Source organism: Megalobrama amblycephala, linkage group LG23 (assembly GCF_018812025.1).
Source record: "Megalobrama amblycephala isolate DHTTF-2021 linkage group LG23, ASM1881202v1, whole genome shotgun sequence".
NCBI lineage: Eukaryota > Metazoa > Chordata > Actinopteri > Cypriniformes > Xenocyprididae > Megalobrama > Megalobrama amblycephala.
In genome coordinates, this window is record NC_063066.1 from 24,365,736 (window position 1) to 24,382,946 (window position 17,211).

The window sequence follows — 17,211 nt, forward strand, 5'->3', positions numbered from 1 at the left end:
GATCCATTGATTTTTTTTTTAGCATTTAACTCTATGATGAAGACTACTATATCATAAATGATATATGATACACACATTTCTAAGGGGTCTAAATTATAGTTAAAATGAAAAAACATGATAAACCGCTAAACGTGATAAAAAAAAAAACTGTGCTGAAAAACCTGTTGTACACATACTACATGCCTTTGTTTATACTTTTTTAGCAAGTAAAGGGCTTTTTAGTTTAATTCTAAAAACATCCCTTTCAGACTGTGGTACATGTTTCTTTTTGTTATGAAATCTTTACTGATTTTACTGATTTTGCATTGCATTATATGTTTTGCCCCCATGATAAACAGAGCTTTGAACACAAAACTAAACATTTACAGGTGCTGGTCATATAATTAAAATATCATCAAAAAGTTGATTTATTTCACTAATTCCATTCAAAAAGTGAAACTTGTATAATATATTCATTCATTACACACAGACTGATATATTTCAAATGTTTATTTCTTTTAATTTTGATTATAACTGACAACTAAGGAAAATTCCAAATTCAGTATCTCAGAAAATTAGAATATTGTGAAAAGGTTCAATATTGAAGACACCTGGTGCCACACTCTAATCAGCTAATTAACTCAAAACACCTGCAAAGGCCTTTAAATGGTCTCTCAGTCTAGTTCTGTCGGCTACACAATCATGGGGAAGACTGCTGACTTGACAGTTGTCCAAAAGACGACCATTGACACCTTGCACAAGGAGGGCAAGACACAAAAGATCATTGCAAAAGAGGGCTGGCTGTTCACAGAGCTCTGTGTCCAAGCACATTAATAGCGAGGCGAAGGGAAGGAAAAGATGTTGTAGAAAAAAGTGTACAAGCAATAGGGATAACCACACCCTGGAGAGGATTGTGAAACAAAACCCATTCAAAAATGTGGGGGAGATTCACAAAGAGTGGACTGCAGCTGGAGTCAGTGCTTCAAGAACCACTACGCACAGACGTATGCAAGACATGGGTTTCAGCTGTCGCATTCCTTGTGTCAAGCCACTCTTGAACAACAGACAGCGTCAGAAGCGTCTCGCCTGGGCTAAAGACAAAAAGGACTGGACTGCTGCTGAGTGGTCCAAAGTTATATTCTCTGATGAAAGTAAATTTTGCATTTCCTTTGGAAATCAGGGTCCCAGAGTCTAGAGGAAGAGAGGAGAGGCACACAGTCCACGTTGCTTGAGGTCCAGTGTAAAGTTTCCACAGTCAGTGATGGTTTGGGGTGCCATGTCATCTGCTGGTGTTGGTCCACTGTGTTTTCTGAGGTCCAAGGTCAACGCCGCCATATACCAGGAAGTTTTAGAGCACTTCATGCTTCCTGCTGCTGACCAACTTCATGGAGATGCAGATTTCATTTTCCATCAGGACTTGGCACCTGCACACAGTGCCAAAGCTATCAGTACCTGGTTTAAGGACCATGGTATCCCTGTTCTTAATTGGCCAGCAAACTCGCCTGACCTTAACCCCATAGAAAATCTATGGGGTATTGTGAAGAGGAAGATGCAATATGCCAGACCCAACAATGCAGAAGAGCTGAAGGCCACTATCAGAGCAACCTGGGCTCTCATAACACCTGAGCAGTGCCACAGACTGATCGACTCCATGCCACACCGCATTGCTGTAGTAATTCAGGCAAAAGGAGCCCCAACTAAGTATTGAGTGCTGTACATGCTCATACTTTTCATGTTCATACTTTTCAGTTGGCCAAGATTTCTAAAAATCCTTTCTTTGTATTGGTCTTAAGTAAAATTCTAGTTTTCTGAGATACTGAATTTGGGATTTTCCTTAGTTGTCAGTTATAATCAGGGCTTGACATTAACACCCGCCAACCCGCCAAATGCGGGTAGATTTCAGCTGTGGCGGGTAGATTTCATCTGTGGCGGGTAAGACAGCCACTCCCACTAGCCACTTTGGCGGGTTGAATATAATTTCAGCCTACAGCCAAATGAAAAGTAGCCAAGCTCGTCGTACCACAAAATTACAATTCAGTCACAATTCTTTATCGATTAACTTGCGGTTAGTGAAGGTGGGATAGGCGGAATCGCGCTAAATGACACAACAGAAGCGCTCGCGTGCGATTCAGTTCTCCTTGCGCCTGAATACACGCACACACAGATGTCAAAATGCATCGTGTGGAGTATCTCGCATGAATACAGTCGGCTATGGCTTACGGCTAAGTGGACGTAAACAGGTGGGTAAAAACTGGATATGTGTCAGTATATGATGTCCATGCATTCAGCAGCCCCCAAATAAATACCCCTCTGTCATTAATGTTAATCAAACATCAAAAAATGTTAAATACATGTATAGGCCTACATGTATGCTAAATAAACATATGTATCTGAAAAATATATATTTTTTAAATTACTATTTGTAATTTGCTTCTTTGTTCTTTTTATATAGCCTAACAAAAATAACTGTACATACCTGATATATACAATGTAGTCTTGATTTGGGTGGTCAATCTGCATTTGTAAGTTTGAAAGGGTTTTAAATCTTGTAAATCAAGTAAAATGACTCAAAATCAAGTAATTTAAGCATGCCAGAGTCAACTTTAATCATATAAAATGTAATTTCCCAACAGCAAAATTGTGGCCAGTGAAAATGCTGAGTGGCTAGTAACTTTGGAAAACCACTAGCCACATTGGCTGGTGAGCAAAAAAGTTAATGTCAAGCCCTGGTTATAATCATCAAAATTAAAAGAAATAAACATTTGAAATATATCAGTCTGTGTGTAATGAATGAATATAATATACAAGTTTCACTTTTTGAATCGAATTAGTGAAATAAATCAACTTTTTGATGATATTCTAATTATATGACCAACACCTGTATATATCATCTTACTAAGACATAATATTAGGAGATAAAGAGTAACAACTAATATTTAAGTTTTATTTCATTTTATGTTATATGTGTGAGTTTGTTGTGTGAAATCAGTTCAGATTTTAAAAGTGGTGTAGGGTATTCCATATTTAAGATGCAAAATGTCCCAGATTTTATGTTGATAATATAAAGTCTAAATTTCACATTTCTGTGCATGGGTGCCAGGAAGGCTATCCGTACAGCATTATTTTAGATGGAGCAAACTCCATCAGAAGTTTATATACCTAGAAAAGAATTTCCACTTCAAATGAAAGTTAAGTGCTTCAACAAATTTGAGCTTTCCATATCTACTTTTAAACCTTTTATATATACTTTGTATGCTTTTCACACAATTTTCTTTTCTTGTTCAAACTGAGGGACGTGTCAAAATTATTTATCGTGCTATCAACAGCATGTTTTTGCTAGAGCATAAGTTGTATTTGCCCTTGAAAACTACTGCAAACCTCATATAAAGAGCAGGAAAACAGAAGAACATGCAGTGAAGCTGTTTTCCAGTAAGGGATTCCAGCCACTTAAAATTAGGCATCATGTTCCATTTCCTATGCAGTAAGAGTCACTTTTAGAGCCGTTCTCCCTAGCTTCACAAAATTAAACCTGCTTTTCATTTAGAGTGCTGCACCGAGAATGATGTGATTCATCTTGTCAACCATTTAAAGAGCGCAGGAGAGCACAAGATAGGTGCATTAGTCAACCCTTCTCCCCTAAACTGCAGCTCCTTGGGCAGATATGCTTTCTAGCTACTGGAAAACAGCAAGAGACATGGTTAATACTTAATTCAGCAGTGCGGACGAGAAGCTGCAACATCTACAGAAAAAAGAGATTGACGTGTAAGGTCAGCAAACACAGCTATCCTTCAACTTCTAGTGTGCATGAGATTGAGACTGAGGTGTTGAAATGCCCAAGCCTTTCACTCACCTTTACACCAGACACGTTAAATCGATATCAGCCACCGTGGATATTGATGTACATCTCTGTGAAACTATTTACAGGCTGTGTTCTGTGTTTTAACCCATGAGGAAACAGCATTTACTGCAGATGTCAAAAGCAGCGCCGATGTTGTTATTCTACTCAACAATCCATGACTATAGGCTCTGTGCTGTGCTGAGGTACAAGAACTAGGGCCAGAAGATGTGAGCAGATCTGACAATCCAGAGCAAACAGAACTTGTGAGAAAAAGCTCCATCCAGAAGGGAGCAGCAGAACTGGGCCGTGACTAAGAGAAGGTTAAAATGGACCAGGGGGACATTAGTATTCAAATGCTTAACCCTACAGCCATCTGCTGGACCAAGGATTAGAGCACTTGCTTGTTTGTTCTGTATTAAGTTTTTGTTAACAGCAGCACAATGTTATTATTTTATATTTTTAGGATTTATATATATATATTATTCCCAAACCTGTCCTGAACGACCCCCAGCACTGCAAATTTTGTATGTCGCCCTTATCTGACACACATACTTCTGGTCTTGCAGTCTCTGCTAATGAGCTGATGAGTTGAATCAGGTGTGTTAGATGAGAGAGACATCCAAAATGTGCAGTGCTGGGGGTCCTCCAGGACAGGTTTGGGAACCACTGATATATATGATACATATCATGCCATATATTTTATTGGCAAATCTTAAAAACTGATAATAGTGCTAATTTCTATACGGTGTGTGTGTACAGTTTGTACAGTAAAAAATCATTATGTCTCTGGAATGTTCCCTTAAAACACGACATTTCCCAACATGTGTGTGTACTTGTACAACTATCTTTGTGAGGACCAGTTTGAGTTTTAAATCATCGGAGTGAGGACAAAGAGAGTAAAGTGAGGACATTTTGGCCTTAATTTCTGAGACCCCTTTAAAGCCCTGTTTGAGGGTAAAGACTTGGTTTTAGGGATAAGGTTATAGTTAGTTTAAAGGGTTAGTTCACCCAAAAATGAAATTTCTGTCATTAATTATTCACCCTCATGTCGTTCCAAACCCATAAGACCTTTGTTCATCTTCAGAACACAAATTAAGATATTTTTGATGAAATCCTAGAGGTTTTTTTATCCCCCATAGAAAGCAACATAATTACCATCATTCAAGGTCCAGAAAGGTAGTAAAGACATCGTTAATAGTCAATGTGACTGCAGTAGTTCACCCTTAATGTTATGAAGCGACAAGAATACATTTTGTGCGCAAAACAAAACAATAAAGCTGCTGATAATACGGAATGGACTAATATATATATATATATATATATATATATATATATATATATATATATATATATATGAATGTGGTGATAAGCGTCATATTCCTATAGGTCAGTGTGAATCAGCTGAGCGTCAGCTGATGCGAGCTTGACTAACGTGACCTGCCAGAACTAACGCTATACACTTGATTTATGTTGTTTTGAAGTTTTATTTTCATTTTTTTCTCTAAAATGTGTCACTTTGGTTTTCAGTGGCATTGCATAGGTTGTAATTTTTACGTTAATGGTGCAAAGGTTCTGATATGAATTTTCTTTACTTCATTTTTACATCAAAAAATAGCTGTTTTAACAGGGGTGTGTAGGTATACAGTATACTGTATACTGGCAGGGTCACCATGATTTTGCCAAGTAAGACATGTTCCTGGATATTTTGTTGATCTTGGAATAACATTCCTGTCCAGAAATTTAGTCCTAACCCTATCCCTACCCCTATACCTAACTCTACCCATAAGTTATCCCTAAAATCATAGGGAAATTATAGGTGAATTACACTGATGTAGAAGCACCTAACCCTGGTTGTAAGCCTTGACATAAACTGTAAACTTGTCCCTCAAATCTGATTGGTTGATTGGAATGTTGTTTCAGGATCAACAAAGATGTTGATCCAGGAACATGGTGCACTTGGTGAAATCCAGTTCACCTTATATACTAGGGCTGGGTAAACAATATAGATTTCTCGATTTTAAACAATTCTCATTTTTAAGAACCGATATCGATTATTAAATCCCAAGAATCGATTAGTCTGTTTTCAATTGATGAATGAACAGAACATGTAGCGCGCCTCCCATCCAATAAATCACAATAATCTTTGTGCTTTGTTAGTTTTGATATGAAGCAAGTCTCAGATTTCAAATGACATTCTTATTATGAGATTCTTATTATGAGATTCAAAAAAATAAATACCGTTTTGGCGCTGTTTAATGTGGCGTGACATCACTGTAGCGCCTCAGTTAAAGAGAGGCGGCAGCACGGACCGCATGTGAACATCCTCTCCTCCGCTTTAATACCAGTTATAGCGCGAAATAAACATGAATAAACATCTGAAGGTATGTTAAAAGATACAGTACAATTTACCAAAATCCATATCATGTCTCGTGTAATAGCTCAATCAGTGCTTCAACCTCGGAAAGATGTCAATAAAACAGCTTGTAAACAATGTCACGTAACGTCACATTTACCTCAGAAAAACATTCAGTGACCATAAACTTATTAGTCAGCTAGAAAATTAACTCTTGAAAGCAGCATTCTGATAAATATAGCTATACACCGTTACATATTCATTATAATGTTCTTCAGTATTTAATGCATGTTTGAATAAATCAGTTATGATAGCCACGATTTAAATGTTTATTTAAAAAAAAAAAAAAAAAAAAAAAAAAAAAACGAATTGGAGTAGAAATATGATTATGTAATTCTAAACTTTATTTATTATTTAAAAAAAAAAAAAACATAATTGAGTGTAATTTGTGTTTGTATATAAATAATTAATTTGAACTTTCAATATAAAAATATACCAACTGACTCCCATGTGTAGTTTACAGCGTTGAGAGATTTTTTTTTCCTCTTTGCCATGTACTGTGATATACTACATCCAAAATAATCGATATTGAATCGAATCAAATCGAATTGAAATCTTAAATCGAATCGCAAGCATGTGAATAGAAATCTAATTGTGAAAATTGTGTCAATACCCAGCCCTAATATATACAGTATAAGCAACAATGCATGCACTTGACACTAATGTCTATGTCGCATTTGTTACTCTATTCAGACATGCGATGACTTGATAACATTTTTTTTTTCAGTGTTCACTATTCATTTAATTTTGGGTAGACTGAAAAATGTTCTGTAGAGTGACTCCACCAAAAACGTAATGATATTTATGAATGCATATAATTCATGATATTTGTGCAAAATACACCTGTAGAATGTTTTTTTCACATGGTTTTGCTTTGAAATGCATATAAGTTGTCCACTGGTTAGAGCCAAACATGCATATTGAACATACTGTACAGAAGCAGGTGACTCACTCTTCGCACTCTTCTCTTTGCCCTGGGATCCTGAGAACTGTGGCACACAGATAAACAGCAGTGTGATATGTTTCTGCGTCAGTGTGCAGAAATAACTGGCAAATGTGGTAAGAACTGACTTCCTATATTTGTCCCACATGCAAATATTGGTTTCTGAGACATACAAAATTGTGCACAATGAACACATTTTTGTTTCTTTTTGTAAAGATCAACAAGAGCCAAATGGTTAGTTGAACAATTAAACATTGAAGTTTATATGATTTATAAGACCTTTACTAGTCATTTTGATAGTTCTGCCATCATTTACTCACCCAGATGCCAATCCAAATGTATATAGCTTTCTTTTTTGAGTCAAATATAAAAGAAGATTTTCTTTCTTTCTTTCTCTTTCTTTCTTTCTTTCTTTCTTTCTTTCTTTCTTTCTTTCTTTCTTTCTTTCTTTCTTTCTTTCTTTCTTTCTCCAACACTTTTTGGATGCTGCAATTGTCAATCTTGTGACAAGATACTTTAGTGGTTAGTAATTAAGATGCAGGTATTTTTGGTGAAATAATATGCAAATAGACACACTCGTTTTGTAAACCTGCCCCATTGTTTTTATTTTATATGTAGAACTAGTTTGACAGGACCTTTAGTGGTTTGGTAAACTCACTGCTTATGTCTCCCCCTGGCGTGTGTGTGTCTGGCCTTGTGCCATTGATACCAGATGTGAGACTATAATGAGAAAATTCTAGAATAGACCAACAGAAGGCTTGACACACACACAAGTCTTCCTTTATCAACAGATGCACATATCACAGCACATTATGTTACCCTCAGCTTCACCTTTTAAATAAGGTACCCATTGTGCAAGATCTAAAAGTGTCTTTAATTACTGAAGAAATCTAAATAACACTATCAATTGAAATAAGAATATTTATTACGGGAATTACCAGCTGCCTAAGAAATGGGCCAAATTTCAATTAAGATACTCTAATAGAAGAATTATTGTGAGCTTTGTGGTATTCAGGCATCATTTTTCACACTCCTTTGTGAGCTTTGAAATGCCAGTTGAGGATTTTGGATAACTATTTTCTTTGGCTACACTGTAAAAAATGAATCATGGGTCTTGTAATTTTCATTAAAAAAAATAACGTGATAATTAAATATAATGGGTACATTTCATTATTGAAATTGTGGTTTTGTGTTTGATAGAATATATTAAGAAGATTTCACTAATAAAACCAAGAGATACGTTTTCCTCTTTTATTTAAGAAAATGTGTGCAATTTTTAGGCTTAATTTGAGTAAAATAAACTAATAAAATTAAGAAAAATTTCACCGATTTATTTTAAGAGAATTGGTTCAATTATGCGGTTAGAGACACCATTTGAAAGTGAACGGCAGTGATCAGAAGACATTTTTGGCGGAGGGGTCGAACGTCAATCACATAAGAGGTAAGCTTATAACTATGCTTCTCATTATTTCTTAAAGCTCTTTCATAGACCAGTTATGTTCACTCTTGTTCAGTAGCATCGCTGAGGTCGCATATTTTAGTTGTCATGCCGATGCCTATAAGGCAAAATAGATGAGATGAGTTGTCTTAAATCAACGAAAACAAATTATATGACTTGCGAAACTGTGAACGATTGTCTTATCTCCAGTGTGTACAACACCACCACATGCTTGTGCTGTGGCTAGAATATTGATTGCTAAAATAAATCGTCGTCAATGTGCTAACGTTATATTCTCCATAGGCCATCGGTAAGCTTGATATTGGGAAGATTAATAGATGTAACTTTTTAAACCTTCAAATTACGTCTTTCGAAATATAATAATGTATGACAATTTAAAAATAATCTTCTAGAGAAGAGTAATAATAATTAAAAAAATATATAATAATACAGATGGCACGATGTAATATTGCGTTCATACTCGAAGCCAGATGGCGCCCTCTCTTGCAGTATTCTGTACGCGATGTCCCAACTCGTTCATAGAAGTAGACTCTCCCGCAAATATCCTCGACCTCGTGTAGAAATTCTCTGGCTAAAACGCTAAAACCATGACTAAAACAGCCAGCAGTCGTGACCATGATCGTGAAGATATTATCTTTTTCTGCAAACCATCTCGGGTATGTTTATAAGAATATAGTGTATTTTTAATGTAATGTTAAATTATGTAGTATATCATACCAGATTACAGAATATGTATCGTAACTGTGGAGCAAATTTAATCTGTAGCATTGCGATTTATAAATTAATTAATTTGAAATATAACTTTGTCAGACATGTTTTAGCTGCATTGTGTTTCTAAACCTCAACAAGGTCAATTTAATTTGGTTATTAAAAATACATTTTATGAAAAATAATTTCTAAAACATTTATAAGACAGCCTTAACTTTTTTTGTATTTGTTTATGATTCTAATTACAAATTGAAGCAAACTGAAATGTTAAAATGAGACCACATTAGCCTTCTAGCCCAAAGGCTTAATAAACTAACTTATATCTATTTTAATTTGGTATGCTATAAGTTTGTGTTAAAGGGCGGTGCAGGTTAACAGATTATTGTAATCATGTTTGAGGTGAAAATATCTAATTGAACTGAAATTAATTATAACTTTTAAAAATGTTGCAATTAAAAAGGTTCATTATTGTACATTACACTGACATTTTACACTTGTTTAAAAAAGTGTAAGCTTTGCATAAATAAAATATTCTATAATTAAATTTTTTTTTTCTTTACAGATCAACGTGAGGCTCCTTGTAGCAGTGTCTTAAGCATTCAGCAACGTGAGGATCCTTGTAGCGGTGTCTTTGTAAGCATTCATGTATTTTCAGTGCAAGTGGTGCCTTTTGAAATCATGGTGTGGCAGTGCAAGGTTTGCCAATTGACAGCATCTTCAAAAGGAGCTCTTTTGAGGCACTACAGACTACAGCATGAGCCATTTACCCATAGCCATACTATACCTTGCCCACATTACAATTGTCCATGCTCTTTCAAGACGCATGGTGCCCTTCGCACACATCTAAGTAGGAATCATTTAAATGAAGACACTTTGGAGCCAGGGGCAGTAATTTCCTTTAACTGTAACATTTGTAATACACCACATTCTTCTGAAAAGGACTATTTTCAACATTTAGGTCAACACCTCAGGAGTTACGAAACTGTAGAATGTGTATTTTCTGGGTGTGATTTTAAGACAAACGTTTATGGGACTTTTGTGACACACAAAAGCAGAAAACACAATCCTCATTCTACCAATGATTTTAAGGCTGAGGTGATTGTGTTAAGCAAGTCCAGGCATCATTCATTTGCTCCTGATCCACACTGTCAGGATTCAGAAGGAATCACTGGAGAAAGCGATGACCAGATTCCAGATGACCAGATTCCAAACGTGTCACTAACAATTCTTAATAAATTAGCCCTGTTACTGTTGAAGCTGGAGAGTGTTTATAATGTCTCTGCTAGATGTATTGATAATTTGGTAGGGGAGCTCCAGTTTATTTCTTCTCTGACGCCATGCCAAGATGTGCGAAACATTGTTGATTCAAATTTAAGAAAGAATAACTGTTTTCTCAGTGAAGATAGTATCAGTGAGTTCGTTGATGAACTTTGTAAGGTTAACCCCATAAGGACAGCACTAGATGAAAAAGGTCCCCTTGGCACTTCTTTCAAGAGAAGACAATATTTTAAGGACAATTTTAAGGTTGTTGAACCTGTGGAATATATTTTGGATGCTGCTGAAAGTAGATCCTATCAGTATGTACCTATTCTCCAGACCTTGCAACAGGTGTTGAATAACAAGCACATAAGCTTGGAAACATCTCCACAGTGTTCAAGTGTCCCATCAACATTCGACTCTTTTGTTCAAGGCAAATATTTCACTGAAAACATTTTTTTTGCCGAGGATGAGATGAAAATATCTCTGATATTATATGTTGATGACTTTGAGGTGTGCAATCCACTTGGAACTTCCAAGAAAAAGCACAAAATCACTGCAGTTTATTGGCTTTTGGCAAATATGCCACCAGAATTGCGATCTGCTCTTACATCGATACATTTGGCTGTTCTCAGCAAAGCTGAAGATGTAAGGAGATTTGGATATGATGTCATCTTAGAACATCTTTTGAATGACCTTTGTACATTGGAACAAGAAGGGGTTTTTATTGCTAGATACGGAAAAAACATCAAAGGGACTGTGCTTAATGTTGTAGCAGACAACCTTGGTGCCCATGCTGTTGGTGGTTTAGTTGAAAGTTTTAATGCAGATTATATCTGTCGATTCTGCCTTGGCCACCATGCTGAATTCCAGGAAAAGGAAGTGAGATCAGGTGCTTTTCCTCCAAGAACTAGAGAAGATTATGCAAGCCATGTTCAGACTGTGAATGAACATCCTACACTGACCCATTGCTATGGTGTCAAAAAGGTTTGTCCGTTGACCAACAAACTGAAGCATTTTCACTTTACTACTGGCTATCCCCCAGACATAGCCCATGACTTATTTGAAGGTGTCATTCCTGTGGAGCTAGCACTGTGCCTCTCTGTTCTTGTAAAGAAGAAATATTTCACTTTAAGTGAACTCAATGAGGCAATTGCTTTATTTCCCTACAAATGGACGGACAAAACAAATAGCCCTCACACAATACCTGAAAATTTTGCCAAACGTCGAAGTGTAGGGGGCAATATGCATGAGAACTGGGCTCTTATCCGACTTCTGCCATTCTTGATTGGGTCCAAGGTACCTTTAGGTGAACCTGCTTGGCAAATTCTCATGACTTTAAAAGACATTGTTGAACTGGTCGTGTCACCTGTCCACACTGCAGAAACTATCGGTTATCTGGACTCAAAAATTTCAGAACATCGGCATCAATTTCTTGAACTTTTCCCACATGAAAGACTGCTCCCAAAACACCACTTCTTGGAGCATTATCCTCAGTTGATTGAGTGTTTTGGTCCAGTAGTTGGACTTTGGACCATACGTTTTGAATCTAAGCATAGCTTTTTCAAGCGTGTAGTGAGACATACGTCAAATTTCAAAAATGTATTGCTGTCCCTTGCTACAAGGCATCAACTAATGATTGGTTACCACTTGCATGCCAGTCCTGAGAAGACTTCATTGTATGTGAATAAAGTTTCCAATATGCAATTGGAGCTTCTGCATGTGGATGTACAGCAGGCCATAAGAAACATTTCAAATCAAGCAAGTGTCCCTTTAACCACTTCAGTGACTTACTGCGGAACAGTATACAAAGTGGGGATGATTCTGCCTTATGGCTGCACTGGAGGTTTACCTGACTTTGCTGAAATTATGCAGATTGTCATTTTGGACAAAAGTATTAGTTTCATTGTTAAGACTTTCAGTGCTTTGTATGATGAACATCTGAGATCTTACTATCTTCAGTCAAGTGGGGATGTGCGTCTTGTTGAGTTTAAGGCACTTTGTGATTGGTATCCTCTGGCCGCTTATTGTTTAGGTCAAAACCGCTTGGTCACACTGAAACATCATATCTGCTGTTCTTATTAAATGGTCAGGCTGAGCAAACATTAAATGCCTGACTGCCTCTTGTACAAATAATGTTAAGCCTAAGATCCATGAATACAAGAATGGCAATGATGGAAAGTTACGACATTGGATTTTATCTACAGATATCCCTAAATGGTTTACATTTTGTGGTTTGTAACTTTAGGTCAATAGTTGTTTGGTTTTTTGCTCTTACTTCATATACATATATATATATATTTTTTTTTTTTTTTTTTTTGACTTTCAGATGACAGCATGGACCCTGCAGCACTAAGAGTTCTTATTGAACAGGAAATCAGGAAGTTAATCCTTCCCTCAGGAATCCCAAAAACTTTGGATGAACTGAGGAAAGCTGTTAAGGAGGAATTTAATATCACTGATGATTTCTCTCTTCAGTATAAAGATGCTGACTTCAACGACTTCTTTACCCTTACATCCACTGACCAAATTCAGCACAAAGATACTATCAAAGTTGTATTCTCTTCTCCCATTGTTCTAACACTGTTTGCAGAAGGTGAAGGAAACCTCAGTGCCAGTACATCACTGTCAGCAGATGAAGAATCTTCTATTTCTACTGCATGTTCAGTTGATGACGCTGTCCCATGTGAATCCACATTCACTTCTTCTGTAGAAACAGTCATCATTGCCCCCCCACAAAGTACCACAAGCAGGTTGCCATGGCCTGATGACTTCCCTATCCCATCTTTTTCTCCAGAAGTAGAGATGGTGCTCAAAAAGGCTATGGAGAGTTACAAGACAGATGGTAGCCTTCTAAATGTCCAAACTGTGAAGAGGGATATCAATGAGCATTTAGTTAAGGCTATGTACACCTACACAGCATATCCTTCTGGGATGCAGATTGCAAGTGTGACTGAAGCACTGATCCGAAAATACCCATGTCTGAAGGAACCAGGCTCTTTATCTGGCTTTCATGGCTGGCAAATGAGCCTGAAGTACAAGATGGCTGATTACAGAAGACGACTCAGCAAGTTTGGTTGTCCTGAAGTTGCATGCAACACATTGAAAAAGAAGAACCCTGAGGACAGGAAGCCTGCCAAAAATGTCAAAAAACCTCGTAAGGCAGAAGTGAATTATCTACCACCTTACCCAGCTGGGGAAAATCAGGAAAGTTTGGAACAAGAGAGAGTTGATCTACTGACTGAAGTGAAAAAGAGGGACAATACCATTGTGGTCAACGAAAAAATGTCAAAAACCTTTGCTCTCCGAAGACATGAGGTGGTTGAACTTTGTCCCAGTGTTGCAGAATTCAAAGATCGCTGGCCTGCTCTATTTGACCTTCTCCAGGTAAAAAAATTGTCATGAAACACCATCACAGACAAAAATGTAGTTATGTGCTGAACATATCCATAGTCAATATTTACCTGTTTTATTTATTTATTTATTTTTTTTCAGATTAATGAAGAATTTAGGAGAATCACCACTCTGCACCTAGAACCAAAATTTATGAAGATGTTGGACTTCTACACTCCTAAACTTTTGGCCATATTCACTTGCAGAGGAGGACTACTGGGCCGGACTTTAAAGGAGAAAATTGAACCCATGATGCAGGTACTTTCATAACATCAATTATTATTATAAAAAAATTAAAATAATTTGGGTGACGCTAATTTACAAACTTTTGTCACATCAGAATCCTGATAAAAACATCGACATGATGAGAGACGTTGTCCTCCGTTGCTTGATTTTTTATCTGGGTGAAAAAGAGGATGACCTCATCCAAGAGTACAATGCAAGTGACTACAATTATTCTATATATTTATGGTGTTTTGAGAAATGTATTTGTACATTGTTTTTATTTAAAAAAAAAATAGAAATGCAACTTAAACAATCTTTTTTTTTTCAATTAAATTATATAAAGCTAATGTGAAAATATTTAACACAAAATAGATTTTTTGTCAGCCACTATATGAAAAAAGGTAACACTTTATTTTGATGGTCCACTTTAGACATTCTACTGACTATAAGTAACTGCAACTACATGTTAACTAATCTATTAACCCTAACCTAGCAGTCTACTAATACTCTGAGTTAGTTGACATGTAGTTACTTACAGGTAGTAGAATGTCTATAGTGGACCATCAAAATTTAACCCTACCCCTACAATAGTGTCACTAAATGTAATTTTAATTTATTTTTTTCTTCCTGAATACACCCTCTGACATTGCTGAAACTGTACTTATGTTATTGTGACAGTCTTTGTGGTCCACTGAAACACAATATTTTTATGTGTCAGTGATTACAAAGAAAATAAACTATAATGGTTTGCTTGTAGTTGTCTTTTTAAGCTGTTATAAGATTTTTTATTTTTTGAAAGTGTTTGTTTTACAACGTACACAAATTAACTTTATAATTATGGACAGACTTCTAATGAGATGGACAAGATAAGAATACTTATTTAATGTTTATTTTACAGTGTGACAATGGAGATATCCTGCAGCACATAATGAAAATTGCCATCTGCAAGAGGGATTATCAGGAGGATTTCAGCATCATCTTGGAGGGGGTGCAAGTCATGGCTGGCTTGGAAAATCTGGCAAGAGCCTGTGCTGTTCTTCTTGGACTCACATATGCACTTAACCTCACCTACCCGAAAGAACTTAGGCACACTTTTGAGGCCTTTCAGAAGCTCTTCTTGGAACTGGATGTTTGCAAGTTTTCACCAAAAATACTAACACTTAAAAACAAACTCATGACTTAGATTGAGACAATGCATTATTACCAAGTTCTGGTGAAAAGTAAACTGCATTGATTGATGAACGTTTAATATTGTTCTACATACAAGCTTTCAGAAAGTACAAATGTTTTACAAAGTCTTGCTACAAGTTATTCTCAAGTTTTAGTCCATAATGTGACTTTTCTAACAGAAAAATGTTGCATACAAATTTGTATGCACAAGTTTTACAAAATGATCTTTCTCATGGAAAATGTTGGCATTTTTTAATTTTATTTTCATATCTTAAAACTGCTGACTTACATTTTATACAGATTTGTTTTATTTGTGCAAAAAAAAGAAAGATTAAAAGCATGTTTGATAACAAAAAGTGCATTATGTATTCATTATTATCTTAACCTGAAAAAAACAGTAAATGTTATAATTAAGTAAATTTCATTCATACAAATGAGTAAATTCTGCTTGATTTATTTGTGAGACAACTTAAATTAAAAAAGCACATTCCACTAATAATATTAAATTCATCATGTGCCATAGGCTAAATAATTTAGGAATTTTTACTTAATTTATTTGGGTAAATTTCACTAAAAAAAACAACCTTAAAATCTACTCAAATATAATACGTGTAATATTGTTACCATAATTTTTTTAAGCAGATAGCATGTAATATTTTTTACAGTGTAACCTTATTAAAATAGTGTTTGCTTTTGGGAAGTCTCAGCATTGTAGCAAAATTATTCTTCAAAGGACTTTTCAAATATACTCACATCAAACTGATGTCATTTCCTCAGCAGGTTCTCAAATTTATATTTCATGCAATTCAGTCAGAATTTGCTCTGCATTTTATGATGGATTCTTGTGCTTACTTACACAGCAACATTGCATAATTTGGGCATGAAATTACAGCTAAAATTATGAGATCATTATGATTATACTACATTAGCATACACAAACATGAAACAACAAACTTGGCCATTAGCAGTTATGTCACTCAGAGTTCCTGAGGTGGAATTTGTAATTCGGTATCTGCATGCTCCATCTATCATATTTAAGTCAGACGCCTTTGGTGAGCTGTAACTCATCGGAGATAAGCTCTCATTAATATCGCACACCCTTAAGTGCTTCATATTACTGGTGACAGAACAGCCATCTGCATTTTAATATGTCTCAAATTGCTGTCATGATAAAACATGTGAGGATCTAATTGTCCTTTTTCAGACCAACCCTGTGCAAAGTAGCATGGAGATCAAACACAAAATAAAATGGTAAATTCTCACTCTGTAAGAATCATTAAAGATGATATGGCATTAAAAAATGAGCAAACTTTCAGTTCGTTTTTTACATAACCCTGTAAATCTCTGTTCAAATAATCTAACTCTGTGCTTCAGCGCTCTGCAGTGAGCTCTGCAGACTGAGTCAAGCTATTAATTCTGATTTTCTCATCTAGCACCACTTTATACCTTAATATAGCAACAATGAGGTAGTTGTAGTTATAATCTTTCCAAATAAAAAAAAAAAAAAAAAAGAAGTACAAATCAGTCAACAGTTTGGCAAGCTTTTTTTGTGTCCTCTGACTACTTTGCATTGGTTTCTCTCTTCCTCTTGCTATTAGAAACCTTTAAACATTATGTAGAGCACAGTTAAATTTCAGCATAATTTTTTATCATATACTGCATGTTTGCCCTGTCGGCGACAGCTTTTAAATCAAAATTTTAATCTCACTTTATTTTTTATTTTTTTTTACTTGAAGGGTTAGTTCACCCAAAAATGAAAATTCTGTCATTAATTACTCACCCTCATGTCGTTCCACACCCGTAAGACCTTCAATCATCTTCAGAAC

General features: G+C 35.8%; 2 protein-coding genes across 3 annotated transcripts in view; both read left to right on the plus strand.

The window, feature by feature from the left end:
• LOC125258934 (apolipoprotein B-100-like) overlaps positions 1 to 4,131 on the plus strand; it is a 7,888-nt gene extending 3,757 nt beyond the window's left edge. Inside the window, exon 6 of the mRNA XM_048176176.1 lies at positions 4,003 to 4,131. Coding sequence (XP_048032133.1) covers positions 4,003 to 4,131 — 129 coding nt within the window. The remainder of the gene's footprint in view (positions 1 to 4,002) is intronic.
• Positions 4,132 to 8,286: 4,155 nt separating this feature from the next.
• LOC125259304 lies at positions 8,287 to 15,741 on the plus strand. Of its 2 annotated transcripts, none has more exons than XM_048176878.1 (6): positions 8,287 to 8,614; positions 9,903 to 9,973; positions 12,927 to 13,984; positions 14,093 to 14,248; positions 14,331 to 14,429; positions 15,114 to 15,741. In XM_048176878.1, the coding sequence occupies exons 3-6, from the start codon at positions 12,935 to 12,937 to the stop codon at positions 15,396 to 15,398; spliced, it is 1,590 nt and encodes a 529-aa protein (XP_048032835.1). In that variant the 5' UTR covers positions 8,287 to 8,614; positions 9,903 to 9,973; positions 12,927 to 12,934; the 3' UTR covers positions 15,399 to 15,741. The 2 variants fall into 2 exon arrangements, with proteins under 2 accessions (XP_048032835.1, XP_048032834.1); XM_048176877.1 differs by lacking the exon at positions 8,287 to 8,614 and adding an exon at positions 8,658 to 9,288.
• Positions 15,742 to 17,211: the final 1,470 nt, after the last annotated feature.